The sequence below is a fragment of the Pan paniscus genome, chromosome 16 (assembly GCF_029289425.2).
Source record: "Pan paniscus chromosome 16, NHGRI_mPanPan1-v2.0_pri, whole genome shotgun sequence".
Taxonomy (NCBI): domain Eukaryota; kingdom Metazoa; phylum Chordata; class Mammalia; order Primates; family Hominidae; genus Pan; species Pan paniscus.
The window spans coordinates 56667792-56684645 of record NC_073265.2 but is presented as its reverse complement, the minus strand read 5'-3'; the positions used below and the strand labels follow the sequence as shown (position 1 = coordinate 56684645).

The 16854-nt window shown below is 42.0% G+C and overlaps 1 protein-coding gene and 1 long non-coding RNA gene across 29 annotated transcripts in view; one reads left to right on the top strand and one right to left on the bottom strand.

The window, feature by feature from the left end:
* IQCH (IQ motif containing H) overlaps window positions 1–16854 on the bottom strand; it is a 249328-nt gene that overhangs the window by 76783 nt on the left and 155691 nt on the right. For all 28 annotated transcript variants that reach the window (XR_008621111.2, XR_008621113.2, XR_008621115.2 and 25 more), the window contains 2 exons: window positions 12583–12703; window positions 8030–8316 (listed from right to left, as the gene is read on the bottom strand). Coding sequence is in view for 22 of the 28 variants with exons in the window: in XM_034939000.3 (XP_034794891.1) it covers window positions 8030–8316; window positions 12583–12703 (408 nt within the window). In the remaining 6 variants the exon portion in view is untranslated. The remainder of the gene's footprint in view (window positions 1–8029; window positions 8317–12582; window positions 12704–16854) is intronic.
* LOC129393985 (uncharacterized) overlaps window positions 1–16854 on the top strand; it is a 116802-nt gene that overhangs the window by 90922 nt on the left and 9026 nt on the right. Inside the window, exons 5-6 of the long non-coding RNA XR_010109949.1 lie at window positions 8109–8272; window positions 16009–16133. This is a non-coding gene — a long non-coding RNA (uncharacterized LOC129393985). The remainder of the gene's footprint in view (window positions 1–8108; window positions 8273–16008; window positions 16134–16854) is intronic.

Here is a 16854-nt window from a genome sequence, read left to right as displayed (position 1 = left end):
ACAAATTTTTGTTATCGTTATTCATGTATTTTTTTCTGATTAGAAATATAATACATGTTTGCTTTTTATTTTTTTGAGACAGGGTCTCGTTCTGTTGCTCAAGCTGGAGTGCAGTGGCACGATCATGGCTCACTGCAGCCTCAATCTTCCAGGCTCAAATTATCCTCCTACCTCAGTCTCCTGAGTAGCTGGGACTATAGGTGCACATCATCATGTCCAGCTAATTTTTAAAAAATTTTTTGTAGAGACAAGGGTTTTGCTATGTTGCCTATGCTGATCTCAAACTCCTGAACTCAAGTGATCCTCCCATCTCAGCTTTCCAAAGTGCTGGGTTTATACACATGAGCCACTGAGCCTAGACTATAATACATGTTTACTTTTGCAGAAAACACAAAGAACAAAATAGCAACCACCCTCTATATTAGTATCCTATTGCTGCTGCACCAAATTGCCACAAACTTCCTGGCTTAAAACAACACAGATTTATTATTTTTCAGCTCTGTGGGTCAGAAGTCTTACTGGGCTAAAAATCAAGATATGGGCAGGGCTTTGTTCCTCCTGGAGACTCTAGAGGAGAATCTGTTTCCTTGCCTTTTCTGGCTTCTAGAGGCCATGTGCCTTCATTGGCTCATGCCATTGGCTCATGGTCCCTTCCTCCATGTTCAAGGCCAGCAGCACAGCATCTTCAAATCCTTCTCTTTCTATGATCCCCCTGCCTCTCTCTCTCTTTTTTTTTTTTTTTTTTTTTTTGAGACAGAGTCTCACTCTGTCACCAGGCTGGAGTGCAGTGGCATGGTCTCAGTTCACTGCAACCTCCACCACCCGGGTTCAAGCGATTCTCCTGCCTCAGCCTCCTGAGTAGCTGGGATTACAGGCACGTGCCACCATGCCCAGCTAATTTTTGTATTTTTAGTATAGATGGGGTTTCACCATATTGGTCAGGCTTGTCTCAAACTCCTGACCTCGTGATCCACCCGCCTCGGTCTCCCAAAGTGTTGGGATTACAGGTGTGAGTCACCGCACCCGGCCTGCCTCTCTTTTAAAAGGACCCTGGTGATTATATTGGGGCGACCTGGATAATGCAAGCTACTCTTCCCAACTCAAGATCCTTAACTTAATCACATATGCAAAGTCCTTTTGCCATGCAACATAATGTTCACAGATTTGGGGAATTAGGGTGTGGATATCTTTAGCGGACCATTACTCTGCCACCTTCAATCTTGCTGTCCAGAAATAATGACTTGTAACATCTTAGTATATATCTTTAGGTTCTTTTAACTCTGCATTTATATATTTTTTTCTTTTTATAAAATTATCATATTGCATATATTGCTTGTGATCTGCTTTTTACCTTTATCTATTCTATAAAGTTTCCTGTTAAATATTCTTTAAAAACATTAGTTTTAATGTCTTCATAGTATGCAATTTCATTGATCTACCATAATTTGCTCTAAATATTCTCTATAGTTGGAGATCAGGTGCAGTGGCTCACGCCTGTAATCCCAGCACTTTGGGAGGCCAAGGCAGGTGGATCACTTGAGGCCAGGAGTTCGAGACCAGCCTGGCCAACATGGCGAAACCCCGTCTCTACTAAAAATACAAAAATTAGCCAGGTGTGGTGTGTGCCTGTAATCCCAGCTACTCAGGAGGCTAAGGCACGAGAATCACTTGAGCCTGGGAGGCAAAGATTACAGTGAAGCAAGATCATGCCACTGCACTCCAGCCTGGGCAACACAGGGAGATTCTGCTTCAAAAAAAAAAAAAATCTATTATTGGAATTTAGACTACTTGAAATATTTTGCTATTCTTAATAATGATGTGATTAATATATGTGTATTTAAATCTTTGTGATTATTTCCTGGTGATAATTTTTTAAAGTGGATGATTATTATTAACATTTGAATTTGCTGATACAGAAAATAAGTGCTTTAAAATGTTATTGAAATAAAGACTGTTTTGAACTGTAGGTTACCTCAGATGCAAAATAAGCTAACCTCCTCATTTTATAGCTGAGAAAACTGAAAATGAGGGAAAGTGATAAGTTCAAGGTAATATAGCAATTTAGAAGAAGAGCTGGAGGCCAGGCACAGTGGCTCACACCTGTAATCCAAGCACTTTGGGAGGCCAAGGCAGGAGGATGGCTCAAGGCCAGGAGTTCAAAACCAGCCTGGGCAACATAGTGAGACCCTATCTCTACAAAAAAAGAAAAGAAAAAAGAAAAACAGCTGGATTTGACTATATGAAACTTTAGTATGATGAAGAGCATTACAAATAAAACACAAATGACAGGATTGGGATCCAAGCACATGAGGCATGGAGGGGTAGGGCACAGATAGAGTAGGCAAAGAAGATGGCAGGAGTGGTTGGGAGATTAGTTACATTAAACAAATAAGTAAACTGACTAAGCAAAGAAGTAACTATATTGAGGGATAAAGACTCAAGTTTCTCATTGTTGGAGAAGTTATTTATTTTTTAGTGTTCCAATAAAACTTTATTTACATAAAATGAATGCTGGGTCAGATTTAGCCTGTAGGCCATTGTTTACCAACTCCTGCTCTAGACTATCTTGATCCTCCTGTTTCTGGGATTTTCTTCTTCTTTTTTTTTTTTTTGGATACTGGGTCTCTGTTGCCCAGGCTGGAGTACAGTGATACAATCACAGCTTATTGCAGCATTGACCTCCCGGGCCCAAGCAATCCTCCTACCTCAGCCTCTCAAATAGCTGGAATCACAGATGAGTGCCATTATGCTTGGCTAATTTTGTTTATTTAAAAAATTTTTTTGGTAGAGACTGGACCTTTCTATGTTGCCCAGGCTGGTATTGAACTCCTGAGCTCAAGCAATTCTCCTGCCTCAGCCTCCCAAAGTGCTGGGATTACAGGCATGAGCCACCACATCTGGCCTGGGATTTTATTTTGTAAATATACACAGTTACTATGTTCCAAGTTCTATTTAGCTTTTCATTTTTATTTTTATTTTTATTGTTTTTTAGTTTGTAAGTTTAAATAATGAGTATGAGGTTGGGTTTTTTTTTGGTATTTTTTATTGATATGTAATAGTTATATATATTTTGGCCATACATGTGCTATTTTGATACATGCATACAATGTGGATACATTGTAATTGTACCCCAAATCAGAGTAAGCAGGATATCCATCAAGATATTTACTTTTAAGTGTGGAAAAGGGGAATTCTAGAAAGAACCTTGAGGTGCTGGATTGAAATTGGAGATGCTGGCAGGAACTCATGGTTTTATAATATAAACACTGATAGATATAGAAATAGTTATAGATGCACAGATGTATGTATATGTACATATGTGTGTTTATATGCGTATATGTGTGTATAACTGTGTGTATGTATTGTACCTACGTAATACATGTACTTGCTAGCTCTGTCCACTGAGAGGTCTCAGAAGGGGTGACACTCCAGTAGCAATGGCAGAACTAAGAGCCCAGATCTTACAGGGCTTCTGAGTCGATCCTAGGTCCAGGGCAAGGAAAATAGAAAATGAGCCTGGAACATCTTATTGTGTCAGAAAGTAAGACATGCTCAAAGAATGATGAGGACATGTCAAAAGGACACAAGACACACCCTGAAGGGTCTCCCACTGGCCAAATCTGGAACAACTGAGCATCAAAACAATGAAAGTATCAAAATACAACCCATTAAATAAAATAGAAACCCATGACTTCATACTGACATAAATACATACAGACCTACAGGCATAAATGAGAGGTGGAGAAGGAAAATTGTTTCTTGCAGTAGATTGCCAGAAATTTCTACACAAAATTTTACCAGAAAATTTTCCACAGAAATACAAAATTACCACTATCATAGTGGTAGTGGAAAAAGTTGCCAATGGATGCTAAGTTTTCTGGGTGGAATTTGATAAGCAATACACTATTGTGGTACTCTTGGAACACATTTCTACAAAATACTACTAATGAATTACAAGGGAGAAAATAGTAATTTGTTTTTTGAGACAGAGTCTTGCTCTGTCGCCCAGGCTGGAGTGCAGTGGCGCGATCTTGGCTCACTGCAACCTCCACCTCCTGGGTTCAAGTGATTCTCCTGCCTTAGCCTCCCGGGCAGCTGGGACTACAGGCACATGCCACCACGCCCAGCTAATTTTTGTATTTTTAGTAGAGATGGGGTTTCACCATATTGGCCAAGCTGGTCTTGAACTCCTGACCTCGTGATCCACCCACCTCGGCCACCCAAAGTGCTGGGATTACAGGCGTGAGCCACCGCACCTGGCCAGAAATAGTAATTTTTATGGTGGAGAAACATGGCCAAAAATAAAAAGAGAGAGAGGAAAGCCACAAATGACAATCTGAGAGAAGGTATTTACAAGATGTATAATAGTCAAAGAATAACAGTTTCCAATATACAAAGAGCTCCAGCAAATCAACATTTGTGTTATAGTCCAATTTAACTGGGGCAAAAGATATGATTAGGCAATTAAGAAAAGATATATAAATGGGCAAACAAACATATGAAGAGGTGTGGATCTTCACTAATAATCAAAGAAATGCTGAATAAAACAAAAAATTTTTAACCTGTTAGACTGACAAAAAATGAGAGGTTGATAATATGCCTGCCAGTCGCTTCAATGGCATCACAAGGCATGTCAATTAGAAAAAAAATTAAGATGTTTTCTGAAGTAATACCACTTGAAAAATGGCTAGAAAATATGCCAGTGATTTGTAAATAATTTATTATATACAGAGAACAAACATACTTCTCTTGCTAATGTAGAAACACCCTTTGGTGTGGTCACTGAGAACTTCTTCCAATATTCTGTTGATAACTATAACACGAATGATCATATACTGAAGTATTTATGGGAAGGGACAAGGAGAATTCATAGTATGATAAAATCAGAGAATCTAATGTCTATCTATCCCATTCATCCAATGAATGTTTGAGCTCCTTCTTCAAAAGCCTTGCAATACCATCCAGCATCTGCTAGAACTCCTCCATTGTTCATTCATTCAGTCAACAAATATTTACTGAATACCTACTTTGTGCCAGGACAGAAGTAAGTGCTGAGAATACAGTGGGGGAGCAAAAAGAAACACAGCACATCGCTTAAAAGAGCTTACAATTAATAGGAGGAGAAAAATATTAATCAGATAGTCATGTAAATAAGTTTAAATTTGTAACTGAGATAAGTGGTACGAGGAATGCTCACACACAGCTACACAATGATATGAAAACCTAAAAAAGGAGAATTTGACTTTGTCAGGAAGGTCAGGAAGCGCTTCAGTCAATGTGGCTTGAGCTGAAATGTGATGGCTGGAAAAGGGGCTAACTAGGTCAAAAGAAAAGGCAAGAGCATTTAAGGTGGAGGAACAGCATGTTTAGGCCCTGTGGTAGAGGGAATATGATGAGTAAGAGGGAATGAGACAGGGTGTGTGGATGGACCAGACCAAAACAGAGGGCAAGTTAGGGTGAGACAAGACTGGCCAGGTACATGGAACCAGCCAAGTGAAGGGTGGGACCTTTCAGCCAGAAGCCCAGAAGGGTGGTAAGCCCAAGGAAGGACTGGCATCGTGTTTGGAGAAGATCCTTTTGACTGCTGTGTGCAAGTTTCCTTATACCAAACTCAAATAAATAAAAGCCACAAGTCAACTGTCCCCATAGTTCCATCCTTCCTATTGTCCCAGGGACCACAGTTTTACCTTTCTCTTTCTCACTCTCCTTCTTCTTTTTTCTTTTCTTTTCTTTTTTTTTTTTTTTTTTGGTGAAATCTCGCTCTGTCACCCAGGCTGGAGTGCAGTGGCATCATCTCGGTTCACTGCAACCTCTGCCTCCTGGGTTCAAGCAATTCTATTGCCTCAGCCTCCCGAGCAGCTGGGATTATAGGCATCCACCATCACGCCTGGCTGGTCTCGAACTCCTGACCTCAAGCAATCCACCCGCCTGCGCCTCCCAAAATGCTGGTATTACAGGCGTGAGCTACCGTGCCCAGCCTTTTTTTCTTTTCTTTCTTTTTTTTTTTTTTTTGAGACAGGTTCTCACTCTGTCACCCAGACTGGAGTGCAGTGATGCGATCCTGGCTCACTGCAGAGGAGGTGGGAGGTTGAGGCTACAGTGAGCTGGGATCAAGTGATCCTCCCACTTCAGCCTCCTGAGTAGCTGGGACTACAGGTACATGCCACTATGCCCGGCTAATTTTTTTGTATTTTTTTGTAGACATGGGGTCCCATTATGTTGCCCAGGCTGGTCCTGAACTCCTGGGGTCAAGTGATCTGCCTGCTTCGGCCTCCCAAAGTGCTGGGATTACAGGCATGAGCCACCACACCCAGCCAATCTTTCTTACAACAAATACTTGGGGAGGGCAGCCTCCCCTGGCTCCTCCTCCCCCTGCATCCCTGCTATCCAGATTTCCCCAGGGAGCATTGTTTCTGTCCTGCCTCCACCACAGGGAGAGTTCCGAATGACCTTCAGTTTGTCCTTTTCCCTCTCAATGTACAGGCCTGAGAACAGAATGTAAAACCAATGGAGGGCCCAGGAAGGCAAATGGAAAATGATTATTGAACAAGCTGAAAACTGCCAAAAAACATAAACTCTCACTTTGAAACCATCATCTGACCGAAATGGAGAACTGTAAAACCGAGAATAATGATCCTAAAACAACCAAAGTATATGTACAATGCGGATGACCAGAGGATATCGCGATATCGAGAGAGGAAGGCCAGGAGGTCATTTCGCCCTTTAGACAGAGGTCTGGACATGCAGCACTAAGAGAGGAGCAACCGGACATTTTAAAACACGAGTCCTGTGAAATAGTAGTGAACTTGAACATTATACTTTTAGGTGGGAAAAGCAAAGTGAAAAAGGTTAAAGATGATTTATCCTGAATAGTATATCTCAGCACCATACCTATGCACATGAAGAATCTCACAAATGGAATATTAAACAAAAGCATACAGTAAAATAATAATAGATAGAATGTTATGATCTACAAAATTCTTAAAAACATGCAAAATAAAACTCTACATTATTTTTGGGTGTATCCATGTGTGATGAAAGCATAGAGATGAAAGGGAATTAAAACCCCAGGTATGAGACAGTAGCTTCCTCCTGGCCTCTAGGAGGAGGAAGAGCCATGTGCTTGGCAAGGAGTACACAGGACTGCAGGTGGCATTGACACCACTTTGTTTCTTAAGCTGGGCAGGGGCACATGATATTGATTATATTATTATTTAGACCTTTTTATATTTATGAGGTATCTCTCAATACGTTTTTTAAAGAAAAAAATGAGACAATCTAAGTTGTCTGATAAGAAAAGGAACAGAAATGTGAAGTCTTAACTCCTTTCTAGTGATTGATTTTCTATATAAAACAGGCTCTAGACCGGTTCCACTCCCTGGATGGCATAAAATAGTTTCATGATACATAGGGATAACACTAATGGACAGAATTGAGGGCCTAATCAAAAGAGCTGTGAACTGTGAGGGGTGAGATTCAGTCACTATTTTTTTTTTTTTTTTTTTTTTGAGATGGAGTTTCACTCTGTCACCCAGGCTGGAGTGTAGTAGCATGATCTCGGCTCATTGCAACCTCTGCCTCCCGGGTTCAAGTGATTCTCCTGCCTCAGCCTCCCATGTAGCTGGAATTACAGGTGCATGCCACCAGGCCCAGCTAATTTTTGTATTTTTAGTAGAGACAGGGTTTCTGCACGTTGCCTACGCTGCTCTTGAACTTCTGAGCTCAAGGCATCTGCCCACCTCGGCCTCCCAAAGTGCTGGGATTACAGGTGTAAGCCACTGCGCCTGGCCTCAGTCACTCTTTAACTCCAACTGTACCTGAACGAGACAACCCTGGCCCTGTATTTCCAGACATAAAGCCTGGTCCCACTTGGATTCGCATGGGCCGTGTAGGTGTTGAATTTAGAGCGAGTTCATCAGAGAATCAGTGCATTTTAGAAGAGCCCTCATATGCCCTGTTGTACTGTAGGTGTGTAGGGTGCGGAGTCATTACATATTTTAACATTTCGTGCGGCATCCATTCAACTTACCTGTTGTTCCAAGGTGCTTGGATCTATAAAAGTCACCAGATCTATCGAAAAGTAACCAACCACATCTCTCATTCTGCAGGCTTTTCCAATTTGGAGGCACAAATAAGTGAGAACTTGGGGATCCACTGAGGTCTGAGGCACGGTGGTACCAGAGGAGATGAAGGGGCTTTCAGCATGAAGCTGGTCCCCTGTCGACAGCACGCTGATTTTCCCGTTGGGCTCTATCAGCATGTCCACTGTCAGGTTGGTGACATTGTCTGCAGGTGGGAATGCTTCGATCACACCCCCTGGTGGGAAAAACATGGAGTAGGTGAAAGGACACATGCATTTTGTTTGACTTGGGCTCAGATTCTGCATCTGCCATGTCTTGAGAGACTTTGGGCAAGTAGCTTACATTCTCTGAACTTATTTTTCTTTATCCGTAATATGGGCATAATAAAGCCTACCTCATTAGATTGTTGTGCATCTTGGAGATACTGTATCTATCTATAGTATTCAGCCCAGCGCTTGGTATATTGTAGGGCTCAATGAATGGTAGTTTTGATTCTGATTATAATTTGAAGACACTGTGAGGATCACTGGGTCTATGCCCACTCATTAAACAGGGAACCCAAGAATTATGGTCAAATCCCTCATGGGGAATTAACGGCCCATAGTCCACAGTTGACATCTTGATGACCAGTGTGCTCTTTTTGGTAAACTTCACTGCTTTTTGAAGGTTTGACGGGTTTGGGCTTTTTGCGGGCAGAGAGAACATTGACCATCATGTCAGCCAAAGGACTTCTATATAAAGCCAGTTATAAAACATTTTTAAAAATATAGAACCAAGAGATATTGCCGTGTTTGAAGAACACATATGCTCTCTCTGCTGATAATGAGAGCTTTATAATTTATTACATTTTACCCTTTGCTTTGAATGCCAAAAATCATAGAGGCAAGTCTGGTGTTCAAGCACAGCAATAACATCTTTCTGGCTAATTTGTGGGCTATCTCAGTGGTGTCCACAAAAATTACATAGCCCCAATCTTCTGTTTTTAGGCCCAACTTACAAATCTTACTGTATATGTCCTCTTTGTAGAGAAAAAATTTAAGATATTATTTGTAAAGAGTTAAATAATTTAAAAGTAAAAACAACAAAGTGTTCCATAGATAGGATGCCGTCTAGAACCTGACAGCACTAAGAGAAACTTGGCCTGTATTTCACAAATTTGCTGGGGGCTGGGAGAAGTGTGACCTCTGCCTACAGGTGTAAGCCACAGACTTTGAATAGCATACAAAGAAAAAAATGAGCAGTTTTCAAATGCAGTCATCTGTTACTTCATCTAAAAAGCACTTTCCTTAAATGTCTATAAATTTGGTCAGAGGTAGTCCTAACAAACACCAAGTTTCAAAAGGAAAACCGATTTTGGAGTGTACATATTCAAATCCTAATTTTTCTATTTGGTTTGTTTGAGACATGCTTTTCTTCAAATGAGGCCTACTCGTGTGTGCTACACCTAAATACCAGTTGCTGGGGATTTAGCAAGGTAAATGCAACAAAACAACAATGACAAAAATCTACAGAAGTAAAAAACCTAGTGAGTCTCTATGCTTTGGTTAACTTTGTGCCTTTAGCCGTCACCTATGTTTTGAAAGATAGTGCTTCAGTGGAAACACACTATCATTCATAACTTACAAGATTACTTGGGTATTTTATTTCAAAGTAGCTTACTTGTACTATCTTCTCAGCATCATGACCATAACCTTTTCACTGTTACTTTTTTTCCACTCAAAGCAATTAATTCCTCCTCTGAAAAAGGTATTGCCACAAAGTTAGACCCTGTCTCTACAAAAAAATTGTGAATTGTAAACAATAAATTAGCTGGGCGTGGTGGTGTGCGCCTGTAGTACCAGCTACTCAGAAGGCTGAGATGGGAGTATTGCTTGAGCCTGGGAGGCCAAGGCTGCAGTGAGCTATAATTGTGCCACTGCACTCCAGTCTGGGTGATAGAGCGAGACCCTATCTCAAAAAATAAAAATTAAAATGAAAAAGTATTGCTTTTGATATAATCCTATGACAATTTAGAAATCAAACCCTAGCACATTTTGTGGCCATAAGCACACTGGAGAGAACATAAATGGAATGAAACAGGCAATGGTGGAAGCTGGAGGGAGGGAGATGGTGACCTTAGAGTTGGGAAACCTGGGAGACACCCTGGCTCAGTTAGGGACCATTGATGCAGGGCCTGCTGTATGCACTGGGTCGAGAGAAAGGCAGAAGCTTTGAAAACACATGACTTTCAAGAACCAGGTTTTTTAAATGTACTAAAATTGTAGGATCTAACTTTGTGTTCCATTTACCACTTATTTGTGGTGTGATTTTCCCCAAGTCCCCTCCAATCTCTGAGCTTCAGTGTCTTCATGAAGAAAATTAAGTTAATAAGGCTTGTACTGCTCTCCATAAATAAGCATGGCTGAGAAAGCAGGATAAAGATGAACAGGAGGTAGAGGTGAAGCCTTAGCTTGTGGTTATACAGCTCAGATGAGATAGTCGCTGGGAAAGCCTTTCTCATCTACAAAACTCACATGAAAAGAAATAGTTTAGAGGGAGGCTTTTGCAGGCAGATGCTGGAAGATCTGGAAATTTCCTAATGACCTGGATGGGCCTGGAGATCATCATGGTCTTCCCCCAATAACTTAAAAAAAAAAAACCTTATTAGGCTGGGCGTAGTGGCTCACGCCTGTAATCCCAGCACTTCGGGAGGCCGAGGCGGGCGGATCACCTTAGGTCAGGAGTTTGAGACCAGCCTGGCCAACATGGTGAAACCCTGTCTCTACTAAAAATACAAAAATTAGCTGGGCATGGTGGCATGCACCTGTAATCCCAGCTATCAGGAGGCTGAGGCAGGAGAATCGCTTGAACCTAGGAGGCAGAGGTTGCAGTGAGCCGAGATCGCACCATTGCACTCCAGCCTGGGCAACAAGAGTGAAACTCCATCTCAAAAAAAAAAAAAAAAAAAAAAAGTAAAAACACCTTATTATTGATCTTGTGTGTGTGTGTGTGTGTGTGTGTGTGTGTGTGTGTGTGTGTGTGTGGTAGCCACTTGATTTTCTTCCATTTATGCATGGGGTTGACTTTCCTTACTTGTCTATCAGTGGGTACATGTGGAAATTTACAGAATCACAAAATTTTAGAGTTGAAAGGACATTGGAAGTTGTCTAGCACAACTGTCCCCTGCAAAGAATCTCTTTCCAGCAATCTTGTTAGATGGCTGCCATTCAACCCCTTGCTTAAATAATTCATTAACAGGGTATCCAATACACCCTGCCCAGCCAGTATATTCCAATAACCAACAGATCTGTCCTTTCATACACTCTCATACATTGAGCTACAATAAGCCCTGATAAATGTAACTACTGGCTCTGCTCAAGACTCCTGGAGCAGCACAGAGGTAGCTTTTCATGGGCTCTTCTACGTGTTAGCAGAGTGATTTGGGGTTAATCTTTTGTACTTCAGTTTTCCACCCCTATAAAATGAGGGTGATAATGGTGCCCACCTCATAGGATGGGTAGGAAGCTTTGATAAGTTAACATAGATATACTTAGAAGAGTGCCTGGCCCATAATAAGCACTATCTAAGCTCACTATTTTATCATCACTGTGCTATTATCATCACTGTGCTATTGCTGCTGCTGTTATCATCTGACATGACATTATCTTATCATTATTGATTATTGCTGAGATTATTATTATCACTTGACAGCAGTGGAAAGATACCTTCTCTGGCCTGTTATACTAACCCTTTCTTCTTGTGCATGTGGGTAAGCATGTAAGATGTCTTGCACTGTAACCTCCTAGAGACTGAGGGCCGTTGCATAGGTGTGCCTCTGTGTAACATCTGACAGGGACCTCTGAGACGGTAGACAGGCATCATTCACTCCATTCATTCCCTCATTCATAGACCACCCAATGTTGTTAGGAAATGAGGATGAAGTAGGAGGAGGAGGATGAAAGGAATGGAGGCTCGCTTTGTTCCTGGATTGTAGAAAACCCTTGTTTGGAAATGCTATATTCAGAACTGGAAGAGAGACCATTTTTGCTCTCCTAGAAAACAGAAGGAGAAACTAACACTTATTAAAGATGATTTTGTGTAAGGTTCTGTGGTAGAAACTTTCATATCTGTATTTCATTGAATCCACCCAATGACCCTGTAAGGCAGGTAAGTGAGGAACCGAGCCTTGGTGGGTTTAAGAACCTTGCTCAAGGTCATGGATGGGGTCCAGACCCAGGTAATCTGATTCCAAAGCCCACCTCTCAGGAGAATTTTGTAGTGTAAAAAAAGGCCCAGAATCTTGAGCTTCCCATGCCATGCTTGGCATGCTAGGTTCTTATTTACTTAAGAGGCTGGGTGTAAGATAAATATTTAGGCAACATTTGAAAAAGAAAACCGTAGGAGCACTTTTCTAAACCAACACAGGAGATGCAAAGTATTTAAATTGGCCCCAGTTGACCCAAAACTAGAATCCAAGGTTGTGTAGACTAATCCTCAATAGAAACTTTACAGTCTTATTTACCTTGACTGAGAAATGTTTGGAGGAATTTCCTCCACGTCGGGAACCGTTTCTCATTGACTGGCTGTGCGTGCTGTGCTAAAATGCCCGCCAGCTCCTCGGAGATCTTCACCAAAGCTGGCTCCTGCAGAAACAAATTAAATAGAACCACAAGCAATTTTACTACAGAAATGAAAACTGCTTGTGGAGTGATTAAAAACCAGGCCTCCAACAGGCAAAAAAAATGTGGTTACTGTTTACCCAGAGTCAGAAAGCCATTTTGAAAATGTTCTCTCTTTTTCAGCCATTTCAGTTTTCATATTTCAAAAGTGATTTGGCGCCCTAAAAATTCTTAATTGTTCCTGTTGTCTCTGAAAGGCACCCTTCTCTCTGGGCATCAGGAAACCAGGTTTCAGACCCACTGCAGCTGGCAGCCTGACCAACAAAGTGTCCTTGGGCAATATCTTTTCTCATTCTGGGCCTCAGTTTCCCTTTATATAAAATGTGGGGTTAACTGTTTTTTTTGTTTTTTTCTTTTTTCTTTTTTTTTTTGAGACACAGTTTTGCTCTTGTTGCCCAGGCTGGAGTGCAATGGCGTGATCTTGGCTAACTGCAACCTCTGCCTCCCGGGTTCAAGTAATTCTCCTGCCTCAGCCTCCCGAGTAGCTGGGACTACAGGCATGCGTCACCACACCTGGCTAATTTTGTATTTTTAGTAGTGACGGGGTTTCTCCATGTTGGTCAGGCTGGTCTCAAACTCCCGACCTCAGGTGATCCGCCCGCCTCGGCCTCCCAAAGTGCTGGGATTACAGGCATGAGCCACTGTGCCCAGCCTAATTTTGTATTTTTAGTAGAGATAGGGTTTCACCATGTTGGTTATACTGATCTCGAACTCCTGACCTCAGGTGATCCACCCGCCTTGGCCTCCCAAAGTGTTGGGATTACAGGTGTGAGCCACTGCACCTGGACACCTCCAAATATTTTTTAATTTTTAAAAAAAATTTTTTTGAGACAGGGTCTTGCTGTGTCACCTAGGCTAGAGTACAGTGGTGTGATCATAGCTCACTGCAGCCTCAGTCTCCTGGGTTCAAATGATCCTCCTGCCTTAGCCTCCCAAATGGCTGGGACTACATGTACACACCACCATGCATGGCTAATTCTAAAACAATTTTATTTTTTTTAGATTTGATTTTATTCTTCAGATTTTATTTCTGCCAGAAGTGAGACAGAGTACTGGATCGAAACTCATATGATAGACAATATTCATATTCAAAATATGGAGCACTGACAAGAAAAACTCAGATTTACTTTAGGTTGCAGGGGAAATTCTGAATCTGAGTGATGGTGCAGTAATTTGAAGGGATCAGCTTTGGGGGTGGGATTGGAATATTAGAAATCACACACACTTATTTCCAATTTCCCTACCATTAAAAAGTGATTGTCCTCTATGCACTGCTCACCCCAACTCCTTGGAACAGCTGGTTGATTCTAGGTCCAGTGCCCACTGACAATCCACAGTAGAAGACAGACATCTGACACTATGCCCTCGGCAGGTTCAAAAAATCTGAATAACTTCCGAAATATCCAGAAAATCTTGGTGGGAGAGTTTCATTAGTTAGCTTAGTAAGTGCTTGACATACAAAACAGAACTGCGCTGAGAAGCGGAGGGTGCCCTGGCTCACACTCAGCTCAGGACGACTGCCTGCACAGTGGGAGGAGGTCTGTTAAGGAGGGCTGGGGAAGCGCTCATGCAGAGAGCTCTGTCTTGTGATGCAGAGGCAAGGAAACTGCTGTCAAAGCAATGGGCCTTTTCCCTCCCTTCATATCCTATACGCTGTGCACATTTTCTCTGATCTTTACTGTGAATTACCTGATCGCCCCAAAGCCCTGCATCTAAATTATAAACAAGCATGTGAAATGCACATCTCCAGCAACCCGGACCCCTTTTTTGTTCCTTCTCTGAACAGTCCCCCAAATCCATCTTTCTTTTGTTTTACACTTGTTTCAGTTAAAACCATTCCATTTTATCAAGGAAGACCAATTGTCTCTGATTTATGAAGTGCCCCAAAGCTGCGACAATGAAACACGGCGTTAGAATCCCACTCTTCTCTGGAAAATGGAATGGCAAGGAAAGGAAGTCTCACAGCCTGGGCCCTCTCTCAGACAAGTGGGAATTTCTTTGTTCTGCCTTGATTAAATGGCCTTTTCTGCCCCAGTGCTGGGGAACGTGAAATCATCTACTCAGTTATACACATGTGGTCATTCATACCAAGACAGTCCAAAGATAAATCATTCATTCATTCATCTATATAGCAAAAATTACAGAATGTCAGGCCTTTTAAGCAACTGAACTAGAAAAAAAGTGATATATATATATACGCACATATATATATTATATTATATATATATATATATTTTGGTGTTGGGGAGAGAGGGAGAAAAGGCAGTGAAGGAGCAGGTAAAACCCTTGCCACGTAAATCTTGAAAGGAGATCTCCTTCAACTTGAGGATCAAGTCCAAACTCCTCAACATGACAGATGAGGAAGGTCCTCTGTGATATGGCCTCTGGCTCCTAATGTGGCCTCACTTTCCTACTCAGCTCCCAGCCTCCCCCTAACCTGCCCTCCTCTGCCTCCCCTTGCTGACTCCTCCTCATCCTTCCTGAGGTCGTTCCAGCCACAGCTCCTCCAGGAAGCCTTCTCTTCAATTGGGAGAGAAAGCTTTCTCCGTGCTCTCCAGCTCTCTTGGGGCTGCTTAATGGCATGGCCACTGGCTTTGAGGTCAGTCTCCCAGTGCCTAGCACAGAGAACACTAAATGTCTGCAGAATGAGTCACGATGGTGGTAAACATAGGACATAGTCCTTAAAGCTGAAGTTACAGAATAAGATAAAACGTGAAACCTCTCAATGGGTTCCTCCTTGCTGCTCAGGAAGCAGCTGGAGGGAAGGCTGCTAAAGAACCACAAATTCTTCCTGGGCGGACTTTATGGGATTCCCTGCCTCTGAAGGGCATCGGGAAGATAAACGAGGTCGCATTTATGAAGTGTCACCTCAGATGCAACATACTATGTGAGGGCCAATAAGTAACTCATCAGCCTGCTGCTTGTGTGTGGCATCTGGACACTGTGCCAGGCTTCTGCCACCGCCTCTGATCACAAAGCCAGCCATTCTGCTTTGACGCTTGGAGTTTTCACTGTGCACAAAGCCCCAGTAAGGAGGTAAATTTCCTAGAGGAAAGTCGGCTGCTGGAATCTGGAGGAGTAATCGTGTCCTACCATGAGAGGTACACAGCTGAAGGCACTGGCGGGGTGACATTCAGTAGGGATGCTGGGGCACACAGAGGCAGCTTGGGGCCATGATTCATTCTCTAAGAAAAAAGGCATGGAGAGGAATAATGCGAGGTAAGAGGAGAGGGGTATTAACTGTTTAATTTATTTCTTTATTTTGAAAGTGTCTGATGGGAAAAACAAGGATTATACTAAGAATGGCCTCAGCACCAACGAAAATTGTCTTCCTATCCCTACAAAACAAACCAAAAAAATACAGCAGGACCTGCAGCTCATATATTCAAGTAAGGTCAGAAAAATGACATTCTTGGTAAAAGCTTCATTTTATTTTATCCCCCCAACAAAACAACCCTTTACAGTCTGGTTTCTGCTGGTACTCAGAAGCTGCTTGTGAACTGGTGGGTTAGGCCAGAGCTCAAATCCAGGAGCAAAGGACTCCATCGCAGCAGTGGTTTAACAAGCTAAGAACACTGTTTTCCCAAGAAGCAACAAGGTCCCAACGGCCACAATGGGTCTATCAACGTCAGATGCAAGCTCTCAGTTTTTGGGGGGCTTTCTGTTCTCTGGTTTTTGTCATTTTGCATAGTTCAAACATAATTGCCACAACTTTAAGGGCAGATGCTGGTAAGGGAAGATCTGTAGCTATTCAAGTTTATTTTGTTCAAAACAAACTTATGTACACACAGACACACACACACCTTCCATAACAGACAAACACTCCAGTTCATGTGAATCATTAGAATACTATTTGTAAAATACTTTGTCTCATCACAGGTTCACATTCATGATCTCATTCAGTACTTTCAGCAACACTCTGCAGTGGCCACTACCATGTTATTTCTCTTGCTTTAAAATGGGAGCTGAGGCACTTAGAATGAAGAGGCTTGTGTAAGATCACTCGGTGAGCTTCAACAAGTGATGAAAGACAGAAAATAACAGAGTTAGGGGAACCATTGCTAGCTTGCTTTCTTCCTCCCTTTTCTATCTTCCCAAAGTGTATATATATTGAA